The 19612-nt window shown below is 39.8% G+C and overlaps 1 protein-coding gene across 1 annotated transcript in view; it reads left to right on the top strand.

Annotated features, from left to right (window-relative positions):
- The first annotated feature begins 534 nt into the window (after positions 1-534).
- The window catches only part of LOC115053369 (neprilysin), a 32148-nt gene continuing 13070 nt past the window's right edge, over positions 535-19612 (top strand). The window contains exons 1-4 of the mRNA XM_029518013.1: positions 535-1086; positions 4390-4566; positions 5866-5901; positions 7789-7950. Of these exons, the coding sequence (XP_029373873.1) occupies positions 1044-1086; positions 4390-4566; positions 5866-5901; positions 7789-7950 (418 nt within the window). The 5' untranslated portion in view covers positions 535-1043. The remainder of the gene's footprint in view (positions 1087-4389; positions 4567-5865; positions 5902-7788; positions 7951-19612) is intronic.

The raw sequence follows: 19612 nt of genomic DNA, 5'->3' as shown, positions 1-19612 counted from the left end.
ACAAAACATTACCCAGGTTATATGTTGTAGTCTTTTTTTTTTTCGACCTGTGACATGAGTTGTGCTGCATGCTCAACTGGTGATTTCAAAAATGTATTCAAGCAGCATCATCGAAGGCAGCGGAGTCACACCAGCTCCCACACAGAGATCTGACAGTCATATACAACATTCACTTCAATAAGGCTTCAGATAGTTTGGATTTTCTTTGCCACAGTTAAAAATTAACAGCAATCTTTCACTGTGAGGACCATAAACACCATGAACCTGTAGGAATAGGAGGAACTATACTAATGCAATGTAAGAACCCATAACATATACTTCCCGTGTAAACTGTTAAGAGTTACATTCCAGCTAAGATGAACTAAATACTGGGCTCTTTATGCGCCGTCTCATTTAAAAGCGTTTGGATGTGTCGTGGTTAAAGAGCACACTTTTATCACCTCCATCATACTGTTCACCTGAACCTGCGCCCTGCGGCTGTTTAGGCGCCGCTGACGGGGTCACTTCTTCTAAACGCCGCCCTGACTGAGGAGGCAGCGACTGGGTGCTACAAGGGGGGGAACTTCTGGGAGGCCAGTTCGATTCCTCATTATATGTCACAGGCGGTATAAAAATGGGATCTCCCCCCGCGGATCGCACACTTGACCGATCGCGTTGCGCAGGAGTGTGATGGATCATTTGAATTCCGCGATCCTCTCCGGGTAGATGTGGTACAGTAGGCAGTTGGAGTGGAGCGGGACGCGTGCGTGTGAGCGTGTCCCTCTGCGTTTTTGTTTTTGTTGTTGTTGTTTTTGTTTTTCGGGGTGTGTGTGTGTGCGTGCGTGCGTGCGTGCGTGAATGTGCACTCATAGAGTAGAAAAGGCAAAAGGAAAAAGAAGAAGAAGAAAAGAAGAAGAAGGGAAAAAAGAAAGAGAGGCGGGATCGGCGGCCGGTGCCTTGGTGAAATCCGGGGTGAAGCAAACACATCTGGTCTGGCTGGAAGTGATCGATCAGCAGTTCGCGCTCCCTCTGTGGATTTAATGGACATTTGATCAGTGGATGTGATGCCCATATATATCATCGACCGAAAATTTCCCGACACAACTGGTAAGTCGCTCACGCAGCCAGAGCGCTTCTTACAGCGCTGTGCCATCTGTGCGCGTCTCCGCCTGTGCATGTGTGTATCTTTCTGTGTACGCGTGCGTGAGTGCGTTCATTTTGAGCGTGCGTGTGCGTGAGTGACACGGGGCAGCGTGCACCAGTTGATCATGCCAGCCCTCCTCGGAGTTCCCGACGTGCAGCAGTAGTCGAGGCGCTGGCACGTATTTGGCTGCGAATCACCGCGCATTGTGCCGCAGGTGAATAATCCCTACTGGAGTTTTTAACCAGCATACGGCTCGTCCCATTAGAAACACGCGCGCGCACACTTCTGTCATGACATTCCCACTGAGTATCCAGCAAGCTTAATATATCTGTAATGTACGTGAGATGTGTTGGCACCGGTGATGTCTCATATTTTGGTGTTGTGTTCCTTTAAAAGTTCTCTTTCCTACTACACTCATATGACAGGAAAGCACCGGGGAAGCAAGGAGGTGGGTTTCATTGTGGCTAGATCACAGCGACCCTGCACATGCAGTGTCCTCTCTCAAAAAATGGCTTTAAAGTGATTTTAGTCTTCATCTGCAGCCGTAGGCACAGAACCGAAAATAACATCGCCAAGAAGGTGTTATTTTGAGTTAATCTAGGCCACATTTCCGTACTTCTTCAAACTCAATTAGGTACATGACTTGTTCATGGCTCACATGGATGTAAAAGAACTGGCAAGTAGTGTCATGGGGCTTTATGTGTGCTTGTGCGTGTGTGTGTACAGACACATAGGTGTTTTCAGGTGTCACAGTGAATGATGGGTTTAATTTTGGAGGGGGCTGTGAGGTCTCACCAGACATGTGGACAGTTTTTGTTTTAGATGTATCGCGGCACAAGGACAATGAAGACAGCGGGCAAAGGAAAAGAGAAACAGAAGCTTTTGACTTGTTGTCCTTCTTTCATAAAGCATTAGAAGAAAACATGCAAACATTCTGGCTCACATATCAAGCACATGCATTATCTGCTTCTGTTACTGACTCGGGGGAAATGTCAAGAACAAAGAATTATATTTGCACAATCCCTGCACAGAGCATGAGTGATGCATAAGAATGACATACAGTAGCTAAGTCATATCTAACATGCCTCAGCACACTGAGAAGTCTTTAACCAATGGTTTAGGACCTCTCAGTGTCCCACTGTTTTTACAGCTTCCCTTCCCCCCTCCCTCAATTTGTCACTAATTTTTTTGGCACATTCCTCCACTCTGTCTCTATGTCCCTTTTTCCTTTTAAATACAATTTGCAGGCGTTACATTTCTTGGCATGCACGGTGTCAGGATTAGAGCGAATGAATATAACATACTGTCTCTCTATTGCTGACATGCCCACATGGTTTTATTAGAGCCAAGGGACTTGCTGTCACTGTGATGGGTTTGCCTGCAGATGAGAAAAAGAGAAAAAAAAAAAAAGAATAAAAAAATGTAAAAGTTGATACAAAAGTTTCTGCCCCCTCTTAGAGTCACAGAGCCTGACAGGAAGTTCTGACGAAGAGACACTATCAACTTGTGTCATTATACTGCCTCATTGCCTATTTTGTGCTTACAATCAGTCACCTTCCTCCTTTATATTCTCAGCTGCTTTTATGACCTCACATCCAGTCACCTCCCTCCTATCGTAAATCTTCTGACCCTGAAGTCATGCATACTTTTGAGCTGGAAAAGCAGCCTTTAGGGAATTGTGGCCAAATGACCAAATAATGGCCAAAGGCACCATAATTACTGAGACAAGGAACATTTCCATTGGACTATGTTTTTTTTCATAAAGACAGATGACAAAGCATTTTGACAGGACTGAGAGGACTGTTGTTCGACATGTGATACCTGCGGAGGTGTGTGCGCTGCAGCTGATGTTGTGCATTTGTGGCTGTCTGCTCAGAGATAGCTCAGACTTTATCCTTTGTGATGTCCTCTCATGTCAGCCTGACAGAGACCACCCCCCCCCCCCATGACTCCAGATTGAAGGGGAGTGTGACAGAGCATCGCTGTGGACGGCATGTGTGTGTGTCTGTGTGCAGTGACTGCATGAGGAAGTGTGTCTTTGTGTGGGTGTGTGTGACTTTCGTAAGGGATTAAGGATTAATTGCCTTGAGAGATAGACTTAACTGCTTGTTACTTGAACTTTATAAAGTTCTCACTTGGCTCTGGAAAGGAAAACAACTTGTTTAGTGAGGAAGAGAGGGAAAGTCTTTCTTTTCTGTTCTTTAGAAGTGTTTTCTTGTTTTGTTTTGGGTTTTTGTTTTTTTTTTGGAGTGTACTGCCACAAGAGGGTAAGAACTTCTATGGTTCTTACCTTTTGCTCAAAAACAAAACATAGTTGTTTTTTTCTCATTTGTTTTCTTATCATTGCCATGTGTCTTCTATTTCCGTCTTTTCATTCTCTTTCCTCTGTGCTCGTTTAAGAAATCTGGAGTCTGGAGTCTTACCAGCTTGTTGTCAGGATGTCAGAATTGATGTAACTTGATTGAAAATCATGTTTATAAAATGCTGCAGTCCTCACAGTGCTGAATCCTGCATGTGTTCTAGACATACAGTATGTGTCGATAAAAGCCTTGTGTGCAAAATCTTAAATTCTTGTTTTTCAGACTGACTTACACATCATTCGAGTCCCCTTTGTTTTCATTTGTTTAGGGGCTGCAGCTAATTCCCATTTTTATTATCAATCTGTCACATACATTCTTCATTAATCTGAATTCAAATGTCAGAAAATAGTAAAAATGCTTCCAGCACAGCTTGTAGAGCACCAGTCGACATACTGGAGACAGCTACCTCTCTTGTCTAACCAACAAGTTATTGTTTACTATGCTATCAAATATACAAGCAGCAGGAAAATATGAAAACGTTCCTTAGACTGACGTTGTCTCATACCTGTGGAAAATGCATCATAAATAAAGAACCTTTAAGGTGGAATAGTTATTGCATGATGAATCCATCACACCTTAAATGATGATATGGTTCCTTGGCATGATGTTGAGTGATGATTGGCTCTTGAAGTTCTGAAAATGTGTATGAGGCCAATAACATGTGCCTTTAGTGAAGATGACGCAGGTTGATTCAGTCGTTACTTAACATTTTCCATGACACACAGTGTCTTCTTGCTCAGAGGGCTGACACAACACCTTCCTCAGGAATGCTGAGCTAAACTCATGCAGAAAAAAAGTGTATTCCTAAACCAAATTGGTTAAGAAATAATTATGATTCTAATGTGAATCGATTTTTCCCCACACCTCTACTGTTCACTAATCACTGTGTGGTGCTCCTGTCCTCAGGTGAGTTGATACAGCCGGCGCCTGAAGGAGGAGACCTGAGGATGACAGAGACGACACCCCCTAAGTCGGCTAAGAAGCCCCGATGGACCTCTCTGGAGATCGGTCTCATCACTATAGTCTCTTTGCTTTTCATTGTCATTGTTGCCCTCATCATCCTGTTTGCGACACAGAAAACTGGTGAGTCCTCAGTTGCAGGACGGTGGATAAAAAAAAGGGGAAAGGCATCTGAAACCTGAAATGTCATCTTAAAAATATGAAAGCTTTCTCAAGTTCAATTTGAAGTTTAGGTAAAGAACAGCTCTATCCAGCATGTAAAAAATATAAATAATAATAATAATCTTTTTGGAGGCCACTCAGTGTTGAGGAATGTTTCTCCAAAATAATATGAGATACAGCTTTTGAAAAGTTCCTTATTCAAACTGTGCTAATGTTCTGTCATTTTTAACAAATGTTATTGTTAATAATTAGCACATAGTAACACCATGAATTGAAAACAACTCTAGTTGGGTACTTTTAGTACATAGTGCAAAAGTACAACTGTTGAGCCAGGAAGAATGAGCAGCGTGCAAAGGTCCTTTTCACAGTTTCCTCTCTGTTCCTGGGTATTTTGACACAATACAAACAGCTCAAAACTTCACTTTACCTCACATTTATTTGGCTGCAAATGTCATTAATTCATGTTATGAGGATCATTCAGCGCAATGAAATTGACTGGGACCCCCCACCCCGACCCCTTTCCTCAATGAGAAACCTTTTTAATCTGTTTTGGATCAATGTCTCTGTTTTAGTATTACATGTGTTTTCAAATTATTAATATCCTGACTGTTTCTTTACCTGCTTCTTTTTTTTAACTCAGTTATCAATCTAGTTACACATTTAGTTACAGTTATGGTAAATTTTTATTAATCCTCGTTACATCCAAGGGCAATTGATCATGGTGCTATAATGAACTGAACTATACTCTATGGATTTATCATTGACAAATATAACAAGTCAGTAGGACAAGAACACAAAAATCAGCTCACTTATATAAAACAAGTTGTCACATAATCAGCATACATGTGGTGTTTGTGGAGCTATTTTGTTCTTTTTTTGAGTCTCTGCTTGATAAATGTGTAACTTGCTCTGTAAAGGAAATGGGAAAAGTTAATGACTTGATCTGTGCTTGCACATGTGAGTGCAGTGACCCTTGTGCATATCACACTCATCCACATGAAATACATGAAGAATGAAGTGTTGTGAGGCTACATGGCAGCTTGGCGCAAGTTTGATTAACAATTTGGCCTGTAAATCATACCTGACAGAGTAAAAACAACACTACTAAGCAATTTAAAATTTGGTGTGTGAGAAGAATGACAAACAGATGGCAAAGAAATAAGAGAATTCGGGAACAGGAGGGAGAAAACTATTTCGACATAAAGACTGATGACTGCACAGTACACAAACAGTAATTATTTCATTTGCATTTTCCTGTAGATGAAATCTGCACCACAGCTGATTGCACTCAGTCAGGTAAGCATAGTGTACGTGTGTGTGTGTTTATGTGTTTTGTGCATCCTGTTCATTACCTTGTCTTGAAAGCTTTGATTTTTCTGAAGAAGACAGAATGAGGTAAATTGAGAGTGTCACAGAGACCAGAGATTTCACACATGCACAAGTAAGGCTGAGAAAAAGTGTTGTGAATATGTTTCTTTAAAACAAAGAAAAACAGTAGCATAAAGAAGCAGACACTGCTTGCAAGGGATTGTTGTCCTTGAATGCAGTATCTTTGACCAAATGTACCAGAGGAGTGGAGAAACTGGTAATGACAATAAGCATGTATATACTGTTTAAGCAAATCCATTTGGATATTGTGTGCTTCAAGCTGAAGTAATTCAACATGGGGCCTTTATAAGTTAACTGTTAAAGTGCCCCCTGAATGCATGACTGCACTCAGATGCTGAGACCCAAACTGTTTATGCACGGAAACCCCCCTTCTTCAGTCTCTTAAATATAAGATTTGATCAAACTTGATATTTTTATGCTCCATGATAAAAAAACAAAAAATAATGGATCCACTCAACATTTTTACTACAGTTTGGGGAAGGCAGTAACATACAGCTTTGCCAAGAGACTCTAACTTATTTTTGTTACAACTACATTAAAAGGAGCTATTTCTAAAAATAAAAAATACATAAAGGTGAATATGTTTTTGTGGCAGAGGATGTGATTTCTCTGAACCATAAGAGCTTGAAGAAATTTAGCATGCATCTGAGGCTGAAAGTGGTCTGTTAACCTTACTTTCGTCCAGACTGTTCAACAACTTGCTAAAGACGCTTTGGGGATTTTTTGCTCTTATGGTCAGCTTAAAACTGAAGATAAGACCTAGAACGTTTTCAGTAATTTGGATGGTTATTTGTTGTCCTCCAAATTGTTACATGAAAAGATCAACTTGTGTTAAGCATTTAGCAATTTGCCATTTACCTTAAAACCTGGAACCAAACAGAAACAGCTAGTCTGGATCTGGCCAAATAAAAACACAATATGTGCTTGATTATATACTGGACTTCAAATCCAGTGACTGGAGTCTCCGATGGTTCCCTGGCCACAAAATGATGCCGAGACTGCACTTCGCCAAGCAATAGTCTAACACCAATATCATGAGTTAGTTTGGAGTTTGTTTTTTACAACCTAGTTATTGATATAAAAGCTGAGTTTGGGAAGCTTTAGAGGTTGCTGGAAGGTGGATTATGTTATCTTTGAATAGAGTCAGAGAAGCTGTTTCCCCTGTTTTAGTTTTTATTGTAAGCCAAGTGATATGGATGCCTGTTGTAGTCTTCAACTGAACAGACACGTCTGCTAGGTCATTGTTCTTCTCTTGGTAAGGAAAAAAAATTTGACATTTCTCAAAATGCCAACCTGGTGAAATCTGACCTCCTTCTACACTTGTTCATCATCAGGCTGTATAGTTGTCCACAGATCTGCATGCATAGGGTCACACTGCTAAGACCTATCTATCTATCTATCTATTTATTTATTTATTTAATCAATCTTTATAGTTACACCTAAAAACATAGCTCTAAAATAGACTTGGAAAATACAATGACAGTCTGGCAAAGTAGGTAAATAGATAATAATATTATTAAAATAAATCACAAAAAAATATTTAAAAGAATTAATAATTAATAAATGATTCCTAATGAGAGCCATTTCTTTATGAAGCATTTTTAACTTAACTGCACTTCTTGCTTTTTTTGTGGTAAGGGTAACACATAAAATTATCCCTGTGATTTGTAGCAAATCATCAATAATTAATATTATTTTCGGCAAGATTTGACGCCATTTTCTTCTCTCCTGCTGATAGTTTGTTAAGGGAAAGACTCTGTCCCTGTCTCAGAGCTTGTTTCTCACTCTGTGCAGCGTCTCGACTCATCGAGAACATGGATGCTAGTGTGGACCCCTGCGACAACTTCTACCAGTATGCCTGTGGAGGCTGGCTGAGAAAGAACATCATTCCAGAGACGAGCTCTCGATACAGCACCTTTGACATCCTACGAGACGAACTGGAGGTTATCCTCAAAGGTCAGACACCCACACACAAAGAGACAAAGAAATCCTCGCACAGAAAGATCAGCATGTGATATTTGTGAAAGATGTTTTCATCAGTGTGTTCCTACTATATTTAGTGTGATAAAGAGGTGTAAAACACATTGGAACATAAAGTTGTTGTTTTTTTGTTTTTTTTTTTTTTTCAATCTGCCAGCTGTGTAAGAGAATTGAGAACAGCTTGATTCAGTTGCAGGAAAACATGAGCTAAAGAGCACTCTCCTTCAGGGACTGAAGCTCCATAGATATCACAGATGCCAGTGGAGTTTGGCTTTAGTGCTGCTTACCATGTGAGCTGAGAATTTGTCAACAGAGCTGGCACTATCAGTATGTGTGTGTGTATATTACGTTCAACACATTGGTGAGAAAAAAGTGCCAGCGTGTGTTTCAGGGAGTTTCACCTGAGTTACACTGTGACTGTGTGTGTGTGTGTGTGTGTGTGTGTGTGTGTGTGTGCTTGTTGATATCTTTTGCTCTCACCCTTGCTGTGTGTGTGTGTGTGTGTGTGTGTGTGGAGCTGGGATACTTCTACTCAAGTTTTGTGTGAGAAGGCCAGCTGAGTCCTGTGCAGTTGGTGCTAAATCTTTAAGAGGTGCAAAGTTTCCATGGACAACTGAAACTCTTCATCTACCATAAATTTACAATTTATATGCCAGTCACTCCCACTTTAATGAAGACAGTGCAGATTGACTGCAGGAGAAACTGAGTGATTCACAGGGGTAAGAAAGATTGATCCTTAGTAGGACAGGAAAACGAAGGTTTAAAGTGCAGGCTGTCTTGGGGACTCATGGATAATTTACACCAGCCTTGAGAACTTTATCTGTCCAATCTCAATGGGAAACATGCAGTCTCTTGGCTTACAGCACCGTATCTTTGTTGTGTCTTTTTTTTTTTTTGGTGCCATCTTCTGTTGTGTCAAAACCATTAATGACATGCAGATTATTTTTCTTTCAGATGAACTTGAACGGTGATGGATAGATCAGTTGATTCAGTTGAAATGATAGACTTTATTTTTATCTTTTTGAAAAATAAATCTTACTCTTATGATAAATCTGGTCATCCCTACTTTACTTTACGTCTAAAAACTCTTCTTCACAGATCAATATCACATTTATTAGGATTTAGAGATTGCCTGTGATTTAGTCAGTATTCATTTCTATAGCCTTTGTTCAGAGGCTGCTGGTAGTGGTGAAAGTGCATCTTTTTTTCATTCTGTGTCATGTAATTATAAAGATGTTATTGGAATTCTGGTTCTTATTTCTTGACAGTGATTGGCTTGAATGCGATATTAGGTATGATTCAAAAATACTGCCTTCTGCCAACACACAGCAGGCGTTGCATAGCAAATAAACCTCTAAGTGTTGTACATAGCTTCATAACAATGCCAAGCCTGTTCTGTCCTGCACTGTTCTCATTCTCCTTTCTATGGGAGCCTTAAGACTCATAAAAGTTACACACGGGGGAAAGAGGAAAAGAAACATTGCTCAACAAGAGCTCATTTCAGGAATTTTGTTACTTTATGTACAATTACATACATGGTATGATTCTGTGTCAATGAGTGATGCTGTCTTGGGTTTTCTTTTATGTATTTTTTTACTGTGATGGAGTTATTTATCAGGTTTCAACTTGATATGTGGTGTCTTACTGTAAAAAAAAGAGAGAGAGAGAAAGGAAAAAACACTTCTGTAAATAATGAAAACTGGAAGAAGTCCAAATGTTGATTTTTGGGAATCCTCAACTTAATTGCTCTGGTTTTCAATAAAAGGAAAGGGACATGCAGAGATTTGTTCCCAATCACTCAACAGCTAAAACCCTCAGCACCACCAGTGTTGCTCATTCCCTAAGACTGTATGGTTCCAGTCAGGCAGTTTCGCTCTCTCTGACAGTACTGCACACACACACGGTCAGGTTGACTTTGTATAAGTATTTGTGTGTAGGTCTGTGTGTGTTTTAGAGTGAATAAGAATGTGGTCTATTTGAGCTTATCCTTGATCCTCCCAACTAAGGCCATGTCTGCAGGTTCTGCCGTCTTGAGCACTTACAGTAGCGACTAAGACCCCATAGCTCTTGGGTCAGCATTCTTCTTAATGACCAGTTTGTGTTGAGGTGTAGACGCCGGCAGCATGAGGCCTCAGAAAAGTTATGATCTCTGCTCTGGAAGTGACATCAAACACGTAACCTCTGATCTTGCGGCTGGCTGCTACCGCCTGTTTGGATAACATCACCTGCTGATGGACAGATCTTTTTCCTGTCAACAGCTGCAGGGGCCTGGAAACACCTGGACACTAGGAGTGCTTTAGGCTGTGACAGTAATAAATAAAAAAAAAAAAAGGCTGCATGCGTGAATAAGTGCCTTGTAATAATTTTAGTTGTTTTCTGGTGCTGAAAAGACCGTAAAAAGGATACAGTTCTTAATGAGGATTTGTACCCTGATTAGGACCAAAGCATCACACTTTGTGTGCAAGTATGTGTGCACATACTTGTGCTTTTTTCTTTCCTTAACCTCAGTGATTGGTCAAGATAGCCATGAGTACTTCAATGAAAACAAATCTTTATCAGGGAGAGGAGTAGAGCAGGACAAAAAAAAAGATGAAAAACAAAAGATTTTCATCCAAATAGAAAATTGTGAAAGTTGAAGTGAAAATGAAAGACAAAGGGAGAGTGATAGATGAAGGAGACACATTGGGGGGGGGGGGGTCGGGGGGCTTTGAGGTGCAGTGAGGCAGCACTCTGTAGAGGATGATGGTGGATTGAGAGGAGCTTTGAGGATAGGTCAGGAAATGTGGAACAGCATGTGGTAGTCATCTCCAAGCTAAGCCCTACGTGCGTACATCTATCTGTGCATCAGCGTGTGCATGTGACTTTTAATGCGTGTGAGCCGACACTGCTACTTTTCTGGATTATCTCAGGTGCTTCTTACATTGAATCAGGCCTGAATCTCACTCATTAGTTTTTTTTGAGCCAGTGGCATTAAACATACCTATTTTTCTTGTAGCATTTGCCATTGCCTTGGTCATTGAAGCATGTCTGTGAGATAGCTGTGATATAAAGGGGGAAAAAAAAAAAAACAACACACACTTCCCAAATATGAGATATTTTCCAGGCTGTTAACACTCTATGACAAACATTTCCAAAAAGATGGAACATCTCTGTTTTTCCTGTGATAACAATAATTGAAAAAGAACATATATCAAATAAGAAGAATTTTTTGACCTCCCTACTATCAAATTCTTGTCAGCACGGTTGCACAACACCATAAATAATGTATTTCCCATAAACATATCAAACAAAGATAGTGGGCTAGAGTTTTGTGGCCAAGTAAAATCATTTGAATATTTATGCCACCATTCTTGTCCAATAAAAACATACTGAATAGAAATCATGAATTGAATATGTTTTTGCCAGTGCTATTAATATTTTTTTTTTTTTTACAAGAACGAGTTTGGCGCTCCACCAAGGTAATAATCCTTTTGGCTGCTCTACAGTGCACATAGTAGTAGGTAGTGTTGTGATTCAATGACAGAACTGTTTCACAACATAGATGTCTGATAGCAGCACAAGTTGAAAAATTTGTAGCTCTTTTAAAATCAATGTTTTCTCTCTATTTTTGAGCAGATACTGACCTTAATTGACTACACTGTTAAGCTGGGTAACCAGGTATACTACTGTGGTAACACTATAGCAGCTGACACCATAGTCATTAAGTAGGACAAGTGACTGAGTCCAGAAGTGTCAAATTTTTCACACCGTTTATCAAAATAAAAGCAGTGTGGTAGAGAACTTGACGGTTTACTTTATGCCCAGTACTTTATTAATTTTTATGCTAATATGCTCCTACTTTGCTTTAAGTACCATTCCTGAGGAGAAGAATCTTTTTCATTGGAGTTGGAACAAAATTCAAAGCTGCAGTTCTCTGCTGGAGGAAGAGCAGTGAAACTGTCTTCTTGCCACTGAGTGCAGTTTCAGTTTTGGCTGTATTTAGCTTTTTTCATGTAATATATGCTTCATAATGAGAAAAGCAAACACAATCTAATCTAATCTAAAATCTAAAAACACCACAAGGCTTTGTGGACTGAGAGGTAGTTGAGGATAAAATGGCTATGTGGAAAGGACAAACTGAATGATTTGGATTCTGTATCATGCAGGGAGGTTTGGTTCAAACTGACGCTATGTCTCTGACAAGGTGGCACAAAATCCATTCTCAAATAAATCCAAGCATACACACATGGGCTGAGGGGGAGACACAGAGAGAGGGTTAGTGATAGCGTAAGCCTTTGCTGTGGTTAAACATAAGCACCAGGCAGTCAGTAATCCAATCACACACACATGATCTGTGCCCTTTTGCAGGAAGCACCCTGTGAGGGGTCCCTATCCCAGGACTTCATTAAGATTAAATGAGCACATAAATAGTGCACACACGGTAATGAGAAAATGGAAGGATTACAAAAATGAAAGGGTAGAAAGAGGGTGAAGTGAAATGCAGTCATGCAAAATGTGAAGAAAAGTAGACCCAAAAAAGAAAAGTAGACTCAAAAAAAAAAAAAACCTCAAAGCAATGAGCAGTTGCAAATTATGGGAAAAAGTAATGTTAAAGTACTGAATTATAATTATCATCATATAATAATTTACACTAAATTAAATTAAGGATTTAATGCAAGAAATTTTAAATAGGCTAAAGATGAATCCCCAGTCTTTATTGTGATCTTTCGTTAAATCCAGAAAATGAAAAAAGCCGAAATAAAAATCCTATTTTCATCTTTATCATGTGATCCCATCTCACTGTGACATGGATGATGTCTCATTGAAGTTGGCAGTTTCTGTCACTTCCTTGTATGCATGAAGGACCACCCTCTGAAGTTGTGTGCAAAGTTAGGCAATATAATGCAATTTATCTTTTGAGCTGTTTAGTGGATTACAATCTTATCTTTCTATAGGGAAAAAAGAAACAATTTGTTTTATATATATATATATATATATATATATATGTGCTAATCTCACATATAGACAGCTTGATGAAACCAAGTTTGGGTATTATTTAAAAAGCGAAGCTGCTAAACTTGATTCTGTCATTGTGACCAAAACATGCATTACACTGAAGCATCTATTGCTTGCAGAGTTTACACAGGATCGTTGAAATGGTGGATATCAACAGCTGGCAGCTTAGTGAGCACAGAGCAGAGACGCATTATGAAAAGCTAAGATGGCTGATAATAATAATTTACATCACAAATCTTCAGTGTTACAAAGCAAACCTTGTGACACATAAAAATATTGCTGACCAAAGACCAGCAATCACGTCAGGGCACTGAGAGCATTTGCATCATTTCAAAACCCCTTTAGTAATTTGTGTAATGTGTAAACACACACAAAAACATCATACAATACCACAATGCTGAAATAAATATGATAATGAATTCATCCCACACCTAGCACGCAGACACACAATAATGTGTGATATGAATGTAAATGTGCATGGATTTCTTAAGCCAAACAATTTTTGTATGCGATAGTGATCTTCAAAAACATCCAAACTGCTTTTATCCAAATGTAACAGTTCATTTATGCTCGTTTGCTAACTTGCCATTAACAGTAGCAATTACAATGCCAACCACAACATACATTTTGCATGTAGAGGAAGTTTATGACAGGCACTTAGACTAGAGATCTACATCATTCATTATTCATGGGGCTGGCTTAATAACAGTGAGACACATCATGAATCCTTTTCCATGGAAAATACATTGGCTTTTGTAAAACTTAACCTTCAAATATAAATTTACATAGAGAAAAAACTGTGAATACAAAACCAGAGTCAAACTTTCTGTCAACTATAAGCTCTTTGACTGTACAAAATGATTATTCTATTTTACTTAGTGTGACAGTGTAGGGCTGTCAACCATGTGCCACTCTTCAAGTGCCAAAGTGAAAGAATTTATCCTTGAAATAAACAGTCGGCATGTTATCAGAAAGTTGGTTATCTATTACTCCTTGTGCCCTCCTCCTTATGACCCTTTTCCTGCTGTCATATTTTCCATTTTGAAAATACCAGAGGCTTCTGGAATTAGTGGGCTGGTACACCATCTAAAAATTGTTTTTACTGGCCCTCTCTGTGTGCCTGTCAGTCATGGCGTGCACTGCGTGCACGTTGTTGGATTTAGCTCTTTGGCTAATCACAACCCCAATTTCCAGCCCTCACCATGACACTGAGCTAGCCTTAGCCTGAACAAATCTAATCTCGTTCTAGAGCTTTTTGTTGACATGAAACCAAATCTCCTCAGTCTGGAGACTGATGATGATAATTTCACAGCCAGCTTGCACAGCCAGGGAAGATGTAGTATATACTAGAGAGAAGATTAGTTAGGAGAGGTCAGGGGATGCAAGGGAGAGGAAAAGCAACTATTCAGCAGCAACATAAATAGCTTAGCTTGATGAAAGAGTAGAGAAATGTATCAAAGAGACAGTCTTATTGCCTACATGTTACTACTTACTCAGCTACTCGCATTGGCCTGAGAGTAGACTGGATGCTACACTGACTCACTTCACTTCCTCACTAAGTTGCTTCACAAGATGAGATAATCTGGGGCTCACTTGTTCGCATGCTAACTTAATTAGATGTCAAATTTATTGACATTTAATTGTAACGTCAACGTTTTTTTTAAACTAAAAGAAATATTAGATCGCAATGGCTCGAGCCAAATTGATGTGGTGGCTCACTTAGGATTTGAGCTGCAAATCCTTCACAGGACAGTCACTTTCCAAAATTACCTTTGAAAAGACTCAAGTGCTATCCAAGAGCACCAAAAAGTTTAATACAATAAACCTTATGCATCAGGAGGCCTTTGTAGTTAAGTTGTGTAAAGTGCAAAGACATTTTTACTTAAAATTTTAATGTAGCATACTGAAGGTCAAACAATGAGCTGAAGCTGAGCTAAAGCTCCTGATACCTGTTGAGAAGGTGCGAGGCCTTTTTCATTTTTTAAAAAGGACAGAGGGCTCAGACTATCCCACAGAATGGTCTTGCCTTTACCACAGTGTTTCTTAAAAAACTGAAAAATTACCACAGGTGTTAGATTGAACAGTGATTATCTGAACATTCATTTAAGCTCACCCTCATGTTTGATGCTGCTAAAAAGCGACAGCAGATCCAGGGGGAATGGTTAAACTTTTAATATATAACATGCAAATTGGGTCCTTGAGGCAGTAAGGGAAAAGTGTGTTTTTCATGCCATTGTCTTCCCCCTCAGTTTGGCTGAAGTTTACACCCCTTCACTTATCACTCATTTTGATTAGCTGTCTACCTGGCAATGCTATCTAGCCCTAGGCAGAGTTAACTGGTGTCCTAATAACCACAACAGGTGTTGAAGGCACAATGAAAGCAGGCAATAAAGCAAGCAATGGTCTTGAATTTTCTATTTGTCTGGCCCTTAAATGCTACACCTTCAGCTTTGCAGCCACTTTATTTCCTCCACCTGATTTTTATGACTGCTTTGCTCTGAGGTCATTTACTTTGGCTTGATTACTGCTGAGATGCCAATTTATGCAACAAGAATTTAAGTTAAAACTACAGGCAGCAATGAATGGGCACTCTCACACCTGTGAGAGTGTGAGAGTGCTGCCAGTATCAAAAAGTGTTGCCAGGATGGCATGCATACAACGTTTCATGAGTTTCTCCTACGTGGTGCAGAGAACATCCACCAGTTATACGTTATGTGGTAGAATACAATGGAGTCTTATCAGCTATGCCAAATTTGCAGCCGATTGGACAATATATTAGAGTTATGAAGACTTCCTGTTATCAGCAACCACTATGTGACATTACAGAATGCCGACCAATTATATGTCTTGTCTTATAAGAGGTAGAAAACATACCCCGTAAAGTTCATGTAAATTGGGCAATGTTTGTGTTATGATGCTGACTTCCTGTGTCCAGCACTACGCTCTGAGTCAGTATTGACGCATACACGTCGTCACGGCATGACTCCCTGTTTCATGGTGAGTTTCATGTCAACGCCACACCCAGCTGGTATAACAGACAGAAAGGATTCTGATTACTTTCTGATTACTTAATCTGCTAGGTCTTCAGATGATACTGATTGAATATGAGTTTATTTAGATTTAAACACCTGGAGGAGTTCACTTAAGTATGAGGTATGGAAGTGACAAAAATGCCATCAAAACGGGGAACTTTAGATTCAAAATGGCAGACTTCCTGTTTGAGTAAGGGTGTCGGACAACCTGGGGCATTTTTGTTTGTCTAGACACGATTCATATGCGTGCCAATTTTCGTTCGTCTACCTCAATCTGTAACAAGACACTAACCTTTCTTAAGCAGGCATCATTGAGCTATTTTGCGACATGCACTTCTGCGACGCGCAAATTATCACATATTTCACAAGATCTTACATGTTGACCAAAATTAATGAGTTTGGGGCATGTTTAGGCCACCTAAGAGGCTCCTGTTTAGGCAGAAAGAAAAACTTTGAATCCTTCAGATTTAAGAAGGCACTCCCATTGTCAAGTGCTCACGCCCTAAATATGCACTGCTTGTTTCCTAATTTGCAGTTTATATGACAGTGTTGACCTCTGTAACAAGTGACCCAAATAATTTTAATCACCTAAATGAAAAGATTAATTGCACTGGTACTGATGAATAGCCAGTGTTTAATTGTGTTTTTACAACAATTGCCATGAACCAGCAAGCAGGACATTTTGTGACAGCTACAATGAGACCACAGCAATACAAAGAGCAGAAGCTTGGAATAGCACAACCACTGACACTTTGTCAGCCACTGCCACTCAACAAGAAAACAAACAATGTAGGAAAATGAGGGATGGCAACCATGCCACTTATTATATCTACTGGTGCAAGTCACCCTTCCACTGGTCGCTGAAACCTCATCAGTACAACTAGAGTTTGTATTAGCACAGCCAGGAACACACCATAAGACGAGAGTCATTGCGTCTACAAGCAAACAAACAGAGACAGATACCCACTCTTGCCCTGGTGATGCATCTTCAACAATAAACTCCTTACTCTTCAGGCAATGATTCTTTCATCACGAAAATGATTTCATCAAAATGGTTGTCAATAAATAACAAAAACGAAGAAAAAAAAAATTAAGCCATCGTGACTAACATATCTGTCAGCAAATAAAAACTGGATGCCAAGTTGGAAGGAAAGCCAAGCAGAGTGTTCTTTCATCCATAGATTTTGGCAGCCTAAAATGGTATTTTATTGACTACAATTAGACAAAAATCAAAGCATTTCAGATGATGAAAACCAAATAGCATTTTCATCAAAAGACTATAAATAAGAATAAAAAAAAAAATTGCCTGTCCAAATTAACACTGCTCCTCATCAAACTCCTGTGTCTGGGTGGGACTGACAGTCAAACACGGCTGAATCTCTCTGATGTCCCAGGAGGTAGGCCTTAGCTATATCCGTTCTGTGAGGGTTCTGGGTTTGGAAATAAAAAAAGGCTGGGTGCCACTGACCTGGTACAAGCGCTGGTTGGGAGGCTCTGAACAGATTGGGCACTCTGGAGAGGAGAACCAGGGAGCAGACAACAGGAGAGGTCAGGTTCTGAAGGCTGGTCAGTTTTACTGGGGCAGGGACGAGGGAGATGGGTCAGAGACAGACACGGTCAGTCAGAGGAATCAGTCCTGTAAAGATAAGGTGACCAGATATCTGAAATGAAAGACAGGGAAATTTTCAGCATGTTGGTTAAAAATGAAATGTTATCATTATGAACTAAATAACAGGGGCAATTACATTTTCATGTATTTTTATACTACATTTTAAAAAATGAGTAGCCAATAAGAGGTTTCAAAAATGGCAGTCCCAAGCCAAGTCAGAGTTCCAACCTCTCACAGTCATTTTGATTGATAAAAAAAACAAAAAACAAAAATGTAATCCATCTACTTGAAATGTGCTACATCGGAGGTTCGTGAACCTTTCAGACCACGTGTGCTGCTTTCTACTGCAGAAATCATTGTTCCATAAAATAAAAAATAACTACTTTACCCATGCAACAGCATCAGCAGCATTAAACTACGTGGGCACAATGCTAATGTGTTAAAATTACAGAATAGCCTCATCTGTTGGGGCTGAACTACATTTCTGTTGATGCTCTCAGTGACTCGCTACTTTTGCGCTAGTCTAACATGCTCGTTGTTTTTAACTGTAATTGTCGTTGTGACACGCACAGCTTTGTGCGTGTTCCAGGTAAGAATATGGACACTATGTATAATACTCATCCTACCTGGATTATTTCTGGATTATTTCTCCGTAACGATTGGCTCATTCTACATTATATATATATATATATATATATATATATATATATATATATATATATATATATATATATATATATATATACACATATACATGTATCATTACCTGGAACACACATTAGCTTGTAGCCGGTGTTTGGGTGTCTTCTGTGGACACAACACGGTCCAACTCCTCATCACTCACAGCTGAATACAGGTCTGTCTTTCTGCACGCGCACACACACACAAAAAACAATAACAACTAGTAATGTCCCGGTCCTTGTGTGTGCTGTTGTGTCTGAAGCGGTGGAGTACTTCTTTAAAATTTGCGACCAATACCTTTGTCGGAAAGTGTGGAAATAACGCCAACTTAAACATTAGAGCTGGCCAGTTACGGTACATGCTACCTGCGTTGTTTCTTACCTTGTTCTACGTTTCTCGTCCCAGCTTCGCCGTCACCACCTTTTTTAAAAAATATTTGTTGAGAAAATGTGTTAACCCTTTATTTTCTTTCTCTCTTTTCTTTTCCTTTCTGATCACCGGACTGATGCTGGCTGGACATTTTTCTATCGAACTTCAGACAACAGAAAACAGGCTATCATACCAACAGTAACCAAGGGGGGCGGGGCTTGTGGCACGTGAGATATTGTGCTAAAACAGCTGGTTAATATCCACACAGCTCCACTTCAGGGGATCAGACTCCGGGTCTTCTGTCCTGAGTCTCATGGCCGCTGCGCAGTGTGACCTGAGCATTCCCCTTTAAGCAGGTGGCCCTAACGTGTGACGTAGCCAGCAGGTAGCCATGTTGTGTTGTGTTGTGTGGTGTGTATATGCTTGCAGAGAAGTGTGTTTGTCCCTCTCTCCGGTGAATGGTGTGAGAAGTAACGCCAGCTGTAGTCGCTGTAAGCTTTATAGTCAGTGTGATGAAACTCCGAGAAGTCCTGTGTTGTGATGTTTGAATAAAGCCGGTCCATGTTTTCAGCTACTCCGTCGGTACTCTTCTCTGTGCGAAATTAGCCCGGACTGCTAGTTACCATGGTTACCAGCGTCAACAATCAAACTCAGGTCTCAGCTTTATAGCTAGCTACACTAGCATAAGCTTAGCTAGCTAAAGTGCGGAGCCGCGACTCTAACTCACTAATTCTCTCCTCCATTTCTGCCATCATTCTGCATCTATGACAAGAAGTACTAGACATGAAGTACTAGTTTTGAGCTTAATCAAATGTACAGTTTCCAAATATTAATGAAAATCGATTCTTTACAATTTCAAACGATTTTCAACGATATATGTCGTCCAAATTAGCATTCCAATTTGCCTAGCACACATTGATGCAGTTGGATCACAAGAAAATAAATCGATTAA

This window comes from Echeneis naucrates, chromosome 13 (genome assembly GCF_900963305.1).
Source record: "Echeneis naucrates chromosome 13, fEcheNa1.1, whole genome shotgun sequence".
Classification (NCBI taxonomy): Eukaryota; Metazoa; Chordata; class Actinopteri; order Carangiformes; family Echeneidae; genus Echeneis; species Echeneis naucrates.
This window is presented reverse-complemented; position numbering and strand designations above follow the sequence as displayed.